At 54.5% G+C, this 16,637-nt stretch overlaps 1 protein-coding gene across 2 annotated transcripts in view; it reads right to left on the bottom strand.

The window, feature by feature from the left end:
• Positions 1–8,909, bottom strand: part of LOC119966856 (phospholipase A and acyltransferase 2-like) — a 44,260-nt gene extending 35,351 nt beyond the window's left edge. Inside the window, exons 1-2 of one of the 2 annotated variants that reach the window (XM_038798819.1) lie at positions 8,114–8,909; positions 3,947–4,070 (exon numbers count right to left, since the gene is read on the bottom strand). In XM_038798819.1, coding sequence (XP_038654747.1) covers positions 3,947–4,070; positions 8,114–8,269 — 280 coding nt within the window. In that variant the 5' untranslated portion in view covers positions 8,270–8,909. Of the gene's footprint in view, positions 1–3,946; positions 4,071–8,109 lie in introns of both variants that reach the window. The other variant, XM_038798820.1, reaches the window with a different exon arrangement.
• Positions 8,910–16,637: the final 7,728 nt, after the last annotated feature.

Below are 16,637 nucleotides of genomic sequence, written 5' to 3'. Positions count from 1 at the left end.
CTGGGGAGAAGGTGGGTCAGTGGGATTGGGGAGAAGGTGGGTCAGTGGGATTGGGGAGAAGGTGGGTTAGTGGGATTGGGGAGAAGGTGGGTCGGTGGGATTGGGGAGAAGGTGGGTCGGTGGGATTGGGGAGCAGATGGGTCAGTGGGATTGGGGAGAAGGTGGGTCAGTGGGATTGGGGAGAAGGTGGGTCAGTGGGATTGGGGAGAAGTGGGTCAGTGGGATTGGGGAGAAGGTGGGTCAGTGGGATTGAGGAGAAGGTGGGTCAGTGGGATTGGGAGAAGGTGGGTCAGTGGATTGGGGGAAGGTGGGTCAGTGGGATTGGGGAGAAGGTGGGTCAGTGGGATTGGGAGAAGGTGGGTCAGTGGGATTTGGGTGAAGTTGGGTCAGTGGGGATTGTGGAGAAGGTGGGTCAGTGGATTGGGGAGCAGATGGGTCAGTGGGATTGGGGTGAAGATGGGTCAGTGGGATTGTGGAGAAGGTGGGTCAGTGGGATTGGGGAGAAGGTGTGTCAGTGGGATTGGGGTGAAGGTGGGTCAGTGGGATTGTGGAGATGGTGGGTCAGTGGGATTGGGAGAAGGTGGGTCAGTGGGATTGGGGTGAAGATGGGTCAGTGGGATTGTGGAGAAGGTGGGTCAGTGGGATTGGGAGAAGGTGGGTCAGTGGGATTGGGGTGAAGATGGGTCAATGGGATTGTGGAGAAGGTGGGTCAGTGGGATTGGGGAGCAGATGGGTCAGTGGGATTGGGGTGAAGATGGGTCAGTGGGATTGTGGAGAAGGTGGGTCAGTGTGATTGGGAGAAGGTGGGTCAGTGGGATTGGGGTGAAGATGGGTCAGTGGGATTGTGGAGAAGGTGGGTCAGTGGGATTGGGGAGAGGTGGGTCAGTGGGATTGGGGAGAAGGTGGGTCAGTGGGATTGGGAGAAGGTGGATCAGTGGGATTGGGGAGAAGGTGGGTCAGTGGGATTGTGGAGAAGGTGGGTCAGTGGGATTGGGAGAAGGTGGGTCAGTGGGATTGGGGTGAAGATGGGTCAGTGGGATTGTGGAGAAGGTGGGTCAGTGGGATTGGGAGAAGGTGGGTCAGTGGGATTGGGGGAAGGTGGGTCAGTGGGATTGGGGAGAAGGTGGGTCAGTGGGATTGGTGAGAATGTGGGGTCGGTGGGATTAGGGAGAAGGTGGGTCAGTGGGATTGGGGTGAAGATGGGTCAGTGGGATTGGGGAGAAGGTGGGTCAGGGGATTGGGGAGAAGGTGGGTCAGTGGGATTGGGGTGAAGATGGGTCAGTGGGATTGGGGAGAAGGTGGGTCAGTGGGATTGGGGTGAAGATGGGTCAGTGGGATTGAGGTGAAGATGGGTCAGTGGGATTGGGGCGAAGGTGGGTCAGTGGGATTGGGGAGAAGGTGGGTCAGTGGGATTGGGGAGAAGGTGGGTCTATGGGATTGGGGAGAAGGTGGGTCAGTGGGATTGGGGTGAAGATGGGTCAGTGGGATTGAGGTGAAGGTGGGTCAGTGGGATTGGGGAGAAGGTGGGTCAGTGGGATTGTGGAGAAGGTGGGTCAGGGGATTGGGAGAAGGTGGGTCAGTGGGATTGGGGAGCAGAATGGGTCAGTGGGATTGGGGAGAAGGTGGGTCAGTGGGGATTGGGAGAAGCTGGGTCAGTGGGATTGGGGTGAAGATGGGTCAGTGGGATTGGGTAGAAGGTGGGTCAGTGGGATTGAGGAGAAGGTGGGTCAGTGGGATTGAGGAGAAGGTGGGTCAGTGGGATTGGGGGAAGGGTAGGTCAGTGGGATTGGGGAGAAGGTGGGTCAGTGGGATTGGTGTTGAAGATGGGTCAGTGGGATTGGGGAGAAGGTGGGTCAGTGGGATTGGGGTGAAGGTGGGTCAGTGGGATTGAGGAGAAGGTGGGTCAGTGGGATTGAGGAGAAGGTGGGTCAGTGGGACTGGGGGGAAGGTAGGTCAGTGGGATTGGGGAGAAGGTGGGTCAGTGGGATTGGGGTGAAGATGGGTCAGTGGGATTGGGGTGAAGATGGTCAGTGGGATTGGGGAGAAGGTGGGTCAGTGGGATTGGGGTGAAGGTGGGTCAGTGGGATTGAGGAGAAGGTGGGTCAGTGGGATTGAGGAGAAGGTGGGTCAGTGGGATTGGGGAGAAGGTGGGTCAGTGGGATTGGGGAGAAGGTGGGTCAGTGGGATTGGGGTGAAGATGGGTCAGTGGGATTGAGGAGAAGGTGGGTCAGTGGGACTGGGGTGAAAGTGGGCCAGTGGGATTGGGGTGAAGATGGGTCAGTGGGATTGAGGTGAAGATGGGTCAGTGGGATTGGGGAGAAGGTGGGTCAGTGGGATTGGGGTGAAGATAGGTCAGTGGGATTGAGGAGAAGGTGGGGCAGTGGGACTGGGGTGAAGATGGGTCAGTGGGATTGAGGTGAAGATGGGTCAGTGGGATTGGGGCGAAGGTGGGTCAGTGGGATTGGGCAGAAGGTGGGTCAGTGGGATTGGGGTGAAGATGGGTCAGTGGGATTGAGGTGAAGATGGGTCAGTGGGATTGGGGAGAAGGTGGGTCAGTGTGATTGGGGAGAAGGTGGGTCAGTGGGATTGGGGAGAAGGTGGGTCGATGGGATTGGGGAGAAGGTGGGTCAGTGGGATTGGGGAGAAGGTGGGTCAGTGGGATTCGGGAGAAGGTGGGTCAGTGGGATTGGGGATAAAGTGGGCCGATGGGATTGGGGAAAAGGTGGGTCAGTGGGATTGGGGAGAAGGTGGGTCAGTGGGATTGGGGAGATGGTGGGTCAGTGGGATTGGGGAGAAGGTGGGTCAGTGGGATTGGAGAGAAAGTGGGTCAGTGGGATTGAGGAGAAGGTGGGTCAGTGGGATTGGGGAGAAGGTGGGTCAGTGGGATTGGGGAGAAGGTGGGTCAGTGGGATTGGGGAGAAGGTGGGTCAGTGGGATTGAGGAGAAGGTGGGTCAGTGGGATTGGGGAGAAGGTGGGTCAGTGGGATTGGGGAGAAGGTGGGTCAGTGGGATTGGGGAGAAGGTGGGTCAGTGGGATTGGGGAGAAGGTGGGTCAGTGGGATTGAGGAGAAGGTGGGTCAGTGGGATTGGGGAGAAGATGGGTCAGTGGGATTGAGGAGAAGGTGGGTCAGTGGGATTGGGGAGAAGGTGGGTCAGTGGGATTGGGGAGAAGGTGGGTCAGTGGGATTGGGGAGAAGGTGGGTCAGTGGTATTGAGGAGAAGGTGGGTCAGTGGGATTGGGGAGAAGATGGGTCAGTGGGATTGGGGAGAAGGTGGGTCGGTGGGATTGGGGAGAAGGTGTGTCAGTGGGATTGGGGAGAAAATGGGTCGGTGGGATTGGGGAGAAGGTGAGTCGGTGGGATTGGGGAGAAGGTGGGTAGGTGGGATTGTGGAATTGGGAAGAAGGTGGGTCAGTGGGATTGGGGAGAAGGTGGGTCAGTGGGATTGGGGAGAAGGTGGGTCAGTGGGATTGGGGAGAAGGTGGGTCAGTGGGATTGAGGAGAAGGTGGGTCAGTGGGATTGGGGAGAAGGTGGGTCAGTGGGATTGGGGAGAAGGTGGGTCAGTGGGATTGGGGAGAAGGTGGGTCAGTGGTATTGAGGAGAAGGTGGGTCAGTGGGATAGGGGAGAAGGTGGGTCAGTGGTATTGAGGAGAAGGTGGGTCAGTGGGATAGGGGAGAGGGTAGGTCAGTGGGATTGAGGAGAAATTGGGTCAGTGGGATTAAGAGTTTGGGGAGAAGGTGGGCAGTTGGGATTGGGGAGGAGGTGGGATTAAGGATTGAGGAGGAGGTGGGCAGTAGAGATTGGGGAGGAGGTCGGCAGTAGAGATTGAGGAGGAGGTTAGATCACTGGTTAGGTGGGCTGGTTGCTTTGTGCATTTCCCCATTCCTTCCATTTTGAACATTGTCCTTTGAAGGTGCAGGAGATGATGGAATATAATTCACCTACCTGGCACTGTCAAATGGACGATTTTATCTCCACCCACGTATATTGCCCAGTGCTGGAAAGGTCCATAATTAAACTCCACCAAATCCCCACAGATAGCGTGACCGTGTCCTGCCACCATCTTCAGCTACAAACAGGACATACAAACATCGTTAGATCCCAGGTCCCAAGATCAATACCCAACCACTTGTCTCCACTTAGAAAACAGCCCAGAGAGGTTCCATCTAGAACCGCAGTCAGACCACACTGGGAGCACTGTGCACAGTTCTGGTGTCCATATCCCTCGGTCAGACCACACTGGGAGCACTGTGCTCAGTTCTGATCATAATATCTCCCAGTTAGACCACACTGGGAGCACTGTGCTCAGTTCTGGTCTCCATATCCCTCGGTTAGACCACACTGGGAGCACTGTGCACAGTTCTGGTCTCCATATCCCTCGGTTAGACCACACCGGGAGCACTGTGCACAGTTCTGGTCTCCCTATCCTCGGTCAGACCCCACTGGGAGCACTGTGCACAGTTCTGGTCTCCATATCCCTCGGTTAGACCACACTGGGAGCACTGTGCACAGTTCTGGTCTCCATACCCCTCGGTTAGACCACACTGGGAGCACTGTGCACAGTTCTGGTCTCCATATCCCTCGGTTAGATCACACTGGGAGCACTGTGCACAGTTCTGGTCTCCATATCCCTCGGTTAGACCACACTGGGAGCACTGTGCACAGTTCTGGTCTCCATATCCATCGGTTAGACCACACTGGGAGCACTGTGCACAGTTCTGGTCTCCATATCCCTCGGTTAGACCACACTGGGAGCACTGTGCACAGTTCTGGTCTCCATATCCCTCGGTTACAGAACACTGGGAGCACTGTGCACAGTTCTGGTCACTGTATCCCTCGGTTAGACCACACTGGGAGCACTGTGCACAGTTCTGGTCTCCATATCCCTCGGTTACAGAACACTGGGAGCACTGTGCACAGTTTTAATCTCCATATCCCTCAGTTGGACCACATTTGGAGCACTGTGACTACATTATACAGTAAGCTGACACCATTTCAGAAAGCCATAATATCGACATAGAGGATGGGATCTTCCTGTGTACTGAGTGTGTGTGAGTGCGTTGAGAAGGCTCAGTGAAAGTATCTCACTTACCAGCCTATTTCTAACTCCAGCCCAAAGCTATGGATCTGGCTTCCGTCGAGAGGCAGAATAATCTGAGAATTCTCAACCCAGCATCCCACCCAAACACAGGAATGTGGAGACTGGAGGTGGGAGAAAAATGTCCTTTGGTAGCAGGGCAGGCGCACTGCAAGATAGAGATAGAGAGAGAGAGAAACAGAGAGAGACTGAGAGAGAGAGACAGACAGAGAGAGCACGAAAGATACAGAGACAAAGAGAGAGAGACTGGAAGTGAGGCTGAGAGAGAGAGAGACAGAGGGAGAAAGAGGGACTGAGAGAGAGAGAAAGAGTGTGAGAGAGAGGCAGGCAGAGAAAGAGAGAGAAAGAGCAAGAGAGAAAGCGATAGGAATGCAAAGAGAGGAAGTGGGACAAACAGAGAGAGACAGAAATTGAGTGAGAGAGAGGCAGAAAGAGAGAGTCACAGTGAGACAAAGAGATAGAGAGTGAGGAACAAACAAAGAGAGGAAGACAGACAAAAAAATGAAAGACAGGAGAGAGAGAGAGAGACGCATCGCAAGAGGAAGAGAGGCTGAGATGGACAGACAACAAAAGTGAAACTGAGAGACAGTGAGAGATAGAGGAAGCAAGAGAGACAAAGGGAGGGATAGAGAGGGAGATAGAGGAAAAGTGAGACAGAGAATACGAGAGAGAGAGAAAGAGACAGAAATAGAGAAAGAGGGCATGGGGCAGGTAGAGAGACAGACTGAGTAAATTAATGAGTTCAGGTTCTGGTCACGTATCACCTCGTCGCGGTGCTCACTGACGGATATTGGCTACCACTGTTACAAAACCTCAACTTGAAAACTCTCTATCTTGCTTTCAACATCCTCCCTGGCCCTTGTCAATCCCTGTTCAAAGTTTATTCAGCTTTTGGTTGACCCTCTCTTCATCCAGCCTGTGGCTGATCCTCTCTTTATCCAGCCTGTGGCTGATCCTCTCTTTATCCAGCCTTTGGCTGATCCGCTCTTAATCCAGCCTGTGGCTGATCCTCTCTTTATCCAGCCTGTGGCTGATCCTCTCTATATCCAGCCTGTGGCTGATCCTCTCTTTATCCAGCCTGTGGCTGATCCTATCTTAATTCAACTTGTGGCTGATGCTGTCTTTCTCCAGCCTGTGGCTGATTCTCACTTTATCCAGCCTGTGGCTGATCATCTCTTTATCTAGCCTCTGGCTAATCCTCTCTTTATCCAGCCTGTGGCTGATCCTCTCTTTATCCAGCCTGTGGCTGATTCTCACTTTATCCAGCCTGTGGCTGATCATCTCTTTATCCAGCCTGTGGCTAATCCTCTCTTTATCCAGCCTGTGGCTGATCCTCTCTTTATCCAGCCTGTGGCTAATCCTCCCTTTATCCAGCGTGTGGCTGATCCTCTCGTCCAGCAGGTTGACCGGCTCCAACCCGCGCATGCGCGGCTGACGTCGCGACGGCTGACGGCTCAAACCCGCGCATGCGCGGTGGCCGTCTTCCCCTCCGCTGCCCCGCAAGACGTGGCGGCTTGATCTTGCGGGGCGGCGGAAGGGAAAGAGTGCGTCGCTTTGAGACGCCGGCCCGACGATCAGTGGGCACCGATCGCGGGCCAGTCCCCTCCCGAGCACGGCCGTGGTGCTCACTCCCCTTTACGCCCCCACAAGCTTCAAACGGCACTTTGGCGCCCATGTTCACGACGCCAGCGACCAGGTGTGGTTGCCGCCGTCGTGAATCGGTCGGGAACGGCAGACCGCTCGGCCCATCCGGGCCGGAGATTCTTCCTGGCGGGGGGTGGGAGAATCGCGGGGGGCGCCAGGGGGGGCGTGTCGTGAGTCACCCGGCCCTCCCGCGATTCTCCCACCCGGCGTGGGGAGCGGAGAATCGCGCCAATGTTACATTTCTGCTAAGGGACTTCAGCTGACGATTTACGTTCTCACTGCGTCGTTGAACAAAATCAAGAGGTTTATCCTCGAACTCGTCTTCAAATGTCTTTGAGGTTTTGAGGGTTCTAAACTTTTATTTGCACGAACTTCCCTCCATATAACACACATGAACTTCGCATCCTGATTTGCATTGGCACAATTACTAACCCACACCTCAAGTAATCACCTTAATGCTGCCTTGTTCCTGTTTTCAGCTTCTTCTCCGTGGATTGTTCACCAGAGGCCCTGGAGCTCACACCAACACACTGACACCAGAGGCCCTGGAGCTCACACCAACACACTGACACCAGAGGCCCTGGAGCTCACACCAACACACTGACACCAGAGGCCCTGGAGTTCACACCAACACACTGACACCAGAGGCCCTGGAGTTCACACCAACACACTGACACCAGGGGGAGGTCGTGGGTCGCAACCCTAGGTTGGGAAAAGGCGGTTGTAGATGGTTCACACGGCTGCCACTGTGCGGCGGTGATGGAGGGAGTGAATGTTTGTGGAAGGGGTGCCAGTCAATGGCTAGTCCAGTTCAGTCTCTGCTCAATGGTAACTCCCAGGATGTCGATTGTGGGGAATTCAGTGATGGCAATGCCATTGAATGTCAAGGGGCGCTGGTTAGCGCAATAACTGAGAGAATCCCACCCCACCTACGGAGCGTGGCTACCTGCATTGAGCTTTTGAGTGTTTGGTCGGAGGAGATGGGAATGCGGGCGTGACAAAGGCTTGGAGGGATGTCCCCATGCAGGAACCTTCCACAATCCTTACCTATTCCACTCCTTGTTCCGTCACCACTGTGACATTATGTTTAATGTCCAGCACATTAAGAGTCAACGTAATGTTTTATCCTACCACCAGATGGAGCTAGGGAGCAGACCTATAAAACGGAATGCCTCTCAGGCTTCTGGAAGAAGGCGGGAGAAGGTTAGAGAGAGTAAGAGGAGAGCAGCTTTGTGGTCTACACGCAGAATCCACCCTGAGAATTAGCAACACAAAGAACAGCACATGGTACCTAGGAGTGATTGCTGAAAGCAGAGCAGTTAGCCAGAGAGATTAGTTGAAAGGAAAGACGGACCATCGCACTTACTGACCAGATCCTGTCGACAGCACCGAGTTCCAGCCTGTAAGATGGAAGGTCTGCAGAAGCCCAGGTACTTCAAGACAACTGCTAAACTCAATCTCAACTGGAGAACTTTCAAACAACAGTTTGAATTGTATTTATCTGCCTCCGCGCTAGAGCCTGCCATTGACCAGGTGCTTCTCCTTGGGCCGCAAGCAATTGGGTTGTCCAATTGAAATGAAAATCGCTTATTGTCACGAGTAGGCTTCAATGAAGTTACTGTGAAAAGCCCCTAGTCGCCACATTCCGGCGCCTGTCCGGGGAGGCTGGTACGGGAATCGAACCGTGCTGCTGGCCTGCTTGGTCTGCTTTATAAGCCAGCGATTTAGCCTTGTGAGCTAAACCAGCCCCTTCTTTCCAATTTGAAGATAGTCATGATAAAAACAAATTTGAGGTGGTAATGAAAAAATTCGACACCCACTGCAAAGCCCAGCTTCATGAAACCTATGAGCGCTGCATGTTTAAAAAAAAGGATGCAGCAACAAGGCGGATCGATTGATTCATTTATTACTCGTCGAAGACTGCGTTCGCGAGACTTGCGATTTTTCATCAGTAACGGATTCACCCATCCGTGGTCAAATCGCTTTTGGCGTTAATTATGAGCGATTGCGTGAACGTTTACTTTGGCATGTAACCGTGTCTTCAGATCAAGCGAACAAGTAAAAAACCAATGTGCAGAGTTTCAGGCTGAGGAAAAGGGCGCGTGAACTTCAAAAGATCAGTGAACTTGGCCGACGCCATTAACTCGGTGATGTAGTCCAGAAACCAGCGCTCCACTGGAGACGGCCATTTTGAACGTGACGCAAGCAGCGTGATGACAGATACGCGTTGTGGACACGCCTACTTTAGAAAAATTACCCTGCACTTGGAAACAAAATGCTCACAATGCGGCAAATCAAATTACTTTGCCTCCCAATGTCAGCCAATCTCAGCGAAACCAGTGTTTGACTCCAAACAATCGTCCAAATACCGTACAAAAGTGCAGAGTGTGCGAAACAGAGGTGCAGAAGAAAACATCTCCCATTCAAGTTTAGAAACACCCAAGTATACTCTACAACGCACTTTCATAGTTCGTGTGGTGACCAGGGTTAATCAATTGGACACCGATAAAAATAAAAAATTCAAACTACAGTGTCATAATATACACCAGTATATCATAGTGCAGACACACACACTGATGGACATACACTAGGACCAATCAACATGTACAAACACCGCAGCCAATCACCAGTTAGAACACACACACTATAAAGGCAGAGGGCACCACGGTTCCCGCTCATTCTGGGTGCTGCCTCTCAGAAGCACAAGAGCTCATCAAGTACAGTACAGACTCACACCACGTGCTGACAGAATCAACTGGTTCGGACAGGCACAGGTCTCTAGTTTAAACTAGCATCGTTTAAACCCACAGTTCTCGTATGTCGATTAGTTCATGGTTAGTTAATAAAATAGAGTTGAACTTTCCTCAGTGTTGGTGGTATATGTTAACCTCGCAAGTCTACATTATCCAACACTTCATGGTACCAGAAGTTGAGGGATTCTAGCACATCCGAGACCTACCTTTCAGTGATCTGCCTTCCGTCTCGCGCCATCCCACAGAATGGACTCTGTTCGCCCACCGCCGCCCCTCCGTATTGCCGGGAACCTGGGCTCCAACTGGAAGAGTTTAAACAGCGCTTCCAGCTGTACCTCGAGGCCACGGACCTGGAAGCTGCCTCGGACGCACGGAAGATTGCTCTCTTCCTCTCCACAGCCGGGGACCATGCCCTCCACATCTTTAACTCGCTCACCTTCGCTGATGGGGAGGATAAATCGAAGTTCAAAACAGTCCTCTTAAAATTCGACAGCCACTGCGAGGTAGAGGGAAACGAGAGCTTTGTGCGATACGTGTTTCAACAGCGAATTCAGGGTAAGGACGAGCCTTTCCAGTCCTTTATCACCCACCTCCGCGCCCTTGCGCAGTCCTGCAACTACGGGTCCACCTCTGACTCCATGCTCCGTGACCAGATTGTTTTTGGTGTTCAATCTGAGCCCCTGCGCCAGCAGCTACCAAAAGTGAAGCAGCTCACCCTGTCCATGGCCATTGAGACCTGTGTGCTTCATGAACACGCCTCCACGCGATACTCCCGCATCCAGGCTGCTGAAACAGCGCGGCAAGCTCCCCACGAGGCAGAACGGGTCCACATTATAAAGTCTCTCCAGGGTCTGGGTCTGGACGATGGCGGCCATTGCGCCCGCTTTTCGCGGGTTCCCGCGCTGGGACGCACCGAACGTGGTGACGTCAAGGACCGTTCTGCGCAGGCGCGCACCTCGCTGGATCGCCCCGTGCATGCGCAGTGGCGCAACGAACCTGCCGACGCAACGGCGTGTGGCAACTGTGGCTCCGCCCACTTAAAGCGGCAATGCCCCGCGAAGACCCGACGCTGTCTGCAGTGTGGCAAACTGGGCCACTATGCTGCTCTGTGCAGGTCCGCCCAGCCCGCTGCTTTTAGGGGATCCAGCCAGCCCCGCAGAGACGTCCGGGCCATTCATCCTGCCATCAATGAACCTGCTCCAGATCTCTCGTCCGGCTTTGCCAGCGATGACCTGAAGGCCCCATTCCAAGTTGGCATCATAACCACGAACAGGATGTCTCCCAAGCACGGCACCAAACCCATCCCCATTCACAGCATCGACCCGGATGATGAGTGGTGTGCCACCCTTACGGTCACCCAGTCCCCTGTCAGGTTCCGCCTGAACACTGGTGCTTCCGCCAATCTCATTGCGTCGTCTGACCTTCGCAAACTCTGTGTCCAGCCTGCCATCTGCATGCCAACTGCTTGACTACAATGGCAATGCCATTGCTGCCAGTGGATCCTGCCAACTCGAGGTGACACATCGTGCTCACACAGCTGTTCTCTTGTTTGAAATCGTTGCCGCCTCGCATGCCTCCTTGCTTTGTGCGCAGGCATGCGAGCTGCTCCATTTAGTGCAGAGGGTTCACTCTCTTTCTCAGCGACATGTCTGCCTCTCCTGACACCGACTTCAGGGCGCAACTCGATTCCATCATCCAAAACTACCACGACGTCTTCGAGGGCATGCTCCCGTATACATACAAGATTCTACTCAAGCCAAACGCCACGCCTGTGGTACATGCACCTCGCAGGGTCCCAGCGCCCCTCAGGGACCGCCTCAAGCAACAGCTCCAGGACCTCCAGGACCAAGGGGTTATATCCAGAGTCACAGAACGGACCGACTTGGTAAGCTCCATGGTCTGCGTTAAGAAACCGTCTGGCGAGCTAAGGATCTGTATTGATCCTAAAGATCTTAATCGGAATATCATGCGGGAGCACTGTCTGATTCCGAAACGTGAGGAACTCACGTGCGAGATGGCCCACGCCAAACTCTTTACAAAACTCGATGCCTCTAAGGGTTTCTGGCAAATCCAGCTGGATGAATAGAGCAGAAAGCTGTGTACATTCAACACACCCTTTGGCAGATACTGCTACAACCAAATGCCATTCGGCATCATCTCCGCGTCCGAAGTTTTCCTTCGAATAATAGAACAGGTGATGGAGGGAATCGACGGCGTCCAGGTATATGTCGACGACATTATAATCTGGTCCACCACCCCGCAGGAATACATCAGCCGCTTCAAGCACGTCTCCAAGCGCATTCACGAACATGGCCTCCGCCTCAATAGGGCCAAATGCTCCTTCGACCAGTCGGACATTAAGTTCCTGGTTGATCACATCTCCCACATAGGGGTGCGTCCGGATGAGGACAAGATTGCGGCAATCACGTCCATAAAAACGCCCGAGGACAAGAAAGTGGTCCTCTGGTTCCTGGGCACGGTGAATTTCCTCGGGAAGTTCATTCCGAATCTCTCCTCGCACACCACGGCCCTCAGAAACCTGGTTCGCAAAACTACAGACTTCCAGTGGCTCCCCGCCCACGAGCTCGAGTGGAGGGAACTGAAGGCCAAGCTTTCCACGGCCCCAGTGCTGGCCTTTTTCGACCTGAACAAAGAGACTAAAACCTCCACTGATGCCAGTCAGTCTGGGATTGGAGCCGTGCTCCTCCAACGAGATGAGGCCTCGTCATGGGCTCCCGTTGCATATGCGCCATGGGCAATGACCCCCACGGAACAGCGCTACGCAGAAATTGAGAAAGAGTGTTTTGGTCTTCTGGCCGGTGTCGTGAAGTTTCATGACTACGTATATGGACTTCCGCCATTCACTGTTGAAACTGACCATCGTCCACTTGTCAACACAATTCAAAAGGACTTGAATGATACGACGCCTCGCCTCCAACGCATCTTACTCAAGCTACGGAGGTATGACTTCCAACTCGTTTATACCCCTGGCAAAGACCTGGTTGTTGCCGGCGCCCTCTCCAGGTCGGCCACCACTCCATGCGATCACGAAGGGTTCGTTTGCCAGGTCGACGCTCAAGTTCAGTTCGCAGCCTCCCACTTGCCAGCATCGATGCACGCCTGGTACAAATTCACCGCGAGACAGCGGCTGACCCCCTTCTGCAGCGTGTCATGTGCCTAATGACGGACGGGTGGCTCAAGGGCCAATGCCCAAAACTTTACAATGCCCGTGACGACCTGGCGGTTGTTGACGGGGTTCTCCTGAAGCTAGACTGTATCGTGATCCCGCACAGCATGCGCCAACTGGTCATGGAGCAACTGCATGAAGGCCATCGAGGAGTGGGAAAATGTCGCCGCAGGGCCAGGGAAGCTGTCTACTGGCCGGGAATCAATGACGACATTGCCAATGTGGTACTCAACTGCCCCACCTGCCAGCGTTTTCAACCCCCCCCCAACCAAGGGAGACCCTGATGCCCCATGAGTTGGTCACATCGCCCTGGACCAAGGTAGGCATTGACCTGTTCCACGCATTGGGCAGGGACTACCTCCTCATCATTGACTACTTCTCCAACTACCCGGAGATCATCAGGTTGCACGATCTCACATCTTCGGCTGTCCTTTGGGCGTGCAAGGAGACTTTCGGCCGGCATGGCGTTCCGCTCACAGTAATGTCAGACAATGGCCCCTGTTTCACTAGCCAGGAATGGGCCAGCTTCGCCCGGCAGTACAGCTTCGCACACATCACGTCCAGTCCCCTGTACCCTCAGTCCAATGGCAAGGCGGAAAAGGGGGTTCATATAGTCAAGAGGCTGCTCTGCAAGGCTGCCGATGCCAGCTCTGACTTCCATCTTGCTCTGTTAGCCTATCGCTCCGCCCCGCTCCCCACTGCGCTGTCGCCTGCACAGTTACTGATGAACCGCACCCCGAGGACGATGGTGCCATTGATTCTCACCCCCAACCTCGATCATGTCCCCGGGCTCCACAGGATACAGACGTCTCAGACGAAACAGAAAGCTACACACGACTCACGTGCTGCTGATCGTCCCAACATCCAGCCACACGACACGGTTCCCATTCATCTGCCGGATGGTGGCTGGTCTGCGCCTGCTGTTGTTCTCAGGCAGGTGGCCCCCCCGCTCCTTCCTGGTCCGGTTACCGGACGGATCCATTCGGCGCCGCAATCGGCCGTGCCCTTCGCCTTGTTCCACAGTCATCACGGGATCCTCTGCTGACCCTGCCATGGACTGTGCAGAGCTTCCGGTCCCTCTGCCTCCCCCTGCTGACCCTGCCATGGACTGTGCAGAGCTTCCGGTCCCTCTGCCTCCCCCTGCTGACCCTGCCATGGACTGTGCGGAGCTTCCGGTCCCTCTGCCTCCCCCTGACTGTGCTGCAGCCCACCCAGCCCCTCTGCTGACCCTGCCATGGACTGTGCAGAGCTTCCGGTCACTCTGCCTCCCTCTGCTGACCCTGCCATGGACTGTGCAGAGCCTCTGGTCACTCTGCCTCCCCCTGCTGACCCTGCCATGGACTGTGCAGAGCTTCTGGTCCCTCTGCCTCCCCCTGACTGTGCTGCAGCCCACCCAGCCCCTCTGCTGACCCTGCCATGGACTGTGCAGAGCTTCTGGTCCCTCTGCCTCCCCCTGACTGTGCTGCAGCCCACCCAGCCCCTCTGCTGACCCTGCCATGGACTGTGCAGAGCTTCCAGTCTCTGCCTCCCCCTGACTGTGCTGCAGCCCACCCAGCTCCTCTGCTGACCCTGCCATGGACTGTGCAGAGCTTCCGGTCCCTCTGCCTCCCCCTGCTGACCCTGCCATGGACTGTGCAGAGCTTCCGGTCCCTCTGCCTCCCCCTGACTGTGCTGCAGCCCACCCAGCCCCTCTGCTGACCCTGCCATGGACTGTGCAGAGCTTCCGGTCAATCTGCCTCCTCCTGACTGTGCTGCAGCCCACCCAGCCCCTCTGCTGACCCTGCCATGGACTGGGCAGAGCTTCCGGTCACTCTGCCTCCCCCTGACTGTGCTGCAGCCCACCCAGCCCCTCTGCTGACCCTGCCATGGACTGTGCAGAGCTTCCGGTCACTCTCCCTCGCCCTGACTGTGCTGCAGCCCACCCAGCCCCTCTGCTGACCCTGCCATGGACTGTGCAGAGCTTCCGGTCAATCTGCCTCCTCCTGACTGTGCTGCAGCCCACCCAGCCCCTCTGCTGACCCTGCCATGGACTGGGCAGAGCTTCCGGTCACTCTGCCTCCCCCTGACTGTGCTGCAGCCCACCCAGCCCCTCTGCTGACCCTGCCATGGACTGTGCAGAGCTTCCGGTCACTCTCCCTCGCCCTGACTGTGCTGCAGCCCACCCAGCCCCTCTGCTGACCCTGCCATGGACTGTGCAGAGCTTCCAGTCACTCTGCCTCCCTCTGCTGACCCTGCCATGGACTGTGCAGAGCTTCCGGTCCCTCTGCCTCCCCCTGCTGACCCTGCCATGGACTGTGCAGAGCTTCCTGTCACTCTGCCTCCCTCTGCTGACCCTGCCATGGACTGTGCAGAGCTTCCGGTCCCTCTGCCTCCCCCTGCTGACCCTGCCATGGACTGTGCGGAGCTTCCTGTCACTCTGCCTCCCCCTGACTGTGCTGCAGCCCACCCAGCCCCTCTGCTGACCCTGCCATGGACTGTACAGAGCTTCCGATCATTCTGCCTCCCCCTGACTGTGCTGCAGCCCACCCAGCCCCTCTGCTGACCCTGCCATGGACTGTGCAGAGCTTCCGATCACTCTGCCTCCCCCTGACTGTGCTGCAGCCCACCCAGCCCCTCTGCTGACCCTGCCATGGACTGTGCAGAGCTTCCGATCACTCTGCCTCCCCCTGACTGTGCTGCAGCCCACCCATTCCTGACCTGCCAGCTATTGATCCACCCTTGAGGCCGTCAACCAGAGTTCGTCGCCCACCTCAGAGACTGAATCTATGAACTTTGCGAATGAGTGGACTCTCTGAGATGTTTCCTACCCTGTTAAAATCATTCTCCAGTGGTTTGTAAATAGCATTGTTTTTGTTCAATTTACTGCATATTAATCATCTGCACCAGGCACCTTCCCTTGTATATAACTGTTCCTGTATACAGATTTGTATATATGTCTTCGCACCTCACACTTAGTCAGGTACATTCTTCACACGCCCACACTATTTATTGTCACACATTCACATCAACATTTTTTAAAAAGGGGGGGATGTAATAACATACACCAGTATATCATAGTGCAGACACACATACTGATGGACACACACAGGGACCAATCAACATGCACAAACACCGCAGCCAATCACCAGTTAGAATACACACACTATAAAGGCAGAGGGCACCACGGTTCCCGCTCATTCTGGATGCTGCCTCTCAGTGTAACAGGAACTCATCCAGCCCAGCACAGACTCACACCACGTGCTGAGAGAATCAACTGGTTCGGACAAGGTTAGGTCACTAGTTAAATTAACATTGTTTAAACCCACAGTTCTAGTATGTCGATTAGGTCATAGTTAGTTAATAAAATAGAGTTGAATCTTCCTCAGTGTTGGCGGTCTATGTTAACCTCGCAAGTCTACATTATCCAACACTTCAGATCAGAAGAAGGACTGGACTGCTCCATTGAATGGTTCAAATGTTTTCTTTAAGCTTGACACAGGTTCTCACGCTAATCGAATTACGGATACTGATCTGACATTAATCAAAACGTCTCTGAGGTCCAATCATCCAAATACCGTCTAACTGACGACAATGGAAACAACGGGGCCTCACGGTAGCATGGTGGTTAGCATCAATGCTTCACAGCTCCAGGGTCCCAGGTTCGATTCCCGGCTGGGTCACTGTCTGTGTGGAGTCTTGATGTGGAGATGCCGGCGTTGGACTGGGGTGAGCACAGTAAGAAGTCTTACAACACCAGGTTAAAGTCCAACAGGTTTGTTTCAAACACGAGCTTTCGGAGCACGGCTCCTTCTTCAGGTGAATGGAAAGGCTTGTTCCAGAAATGTTTATATAGACACAGTCAGAGATGCCCCGGAATGCGAGCACCTGCAGGCAATCAAATCATCAAAGATGCAGAGAGAGAGGTAACTCCAGGTTAAAGAGGTGTGAATTGTCCCAAGCCAGTTCAGTCGGTAG

The sequence above is a fragment of the Scyliorhinus canicula genome, chromosome 6 (assembly GCF_902713615.1).
Source record: "Scyliorhinus canicula chromosome 6, sScyCan1.1, whole genome shotgun sequence".
In the NCBI taxonomy this organism is placed as follows: Eukaryota; Metazoa; Chordata; class Chondrichthyes; order Carcharhiniformes; family Scyliorhinidae; genus Scyliorhinus; species Scyliorhinus canicula.
The sequence above is the reverse complement of the archived record's forward strand: the minus strand, read 5'-3'. Positions and strand labels throughout refer to the sequence as shown.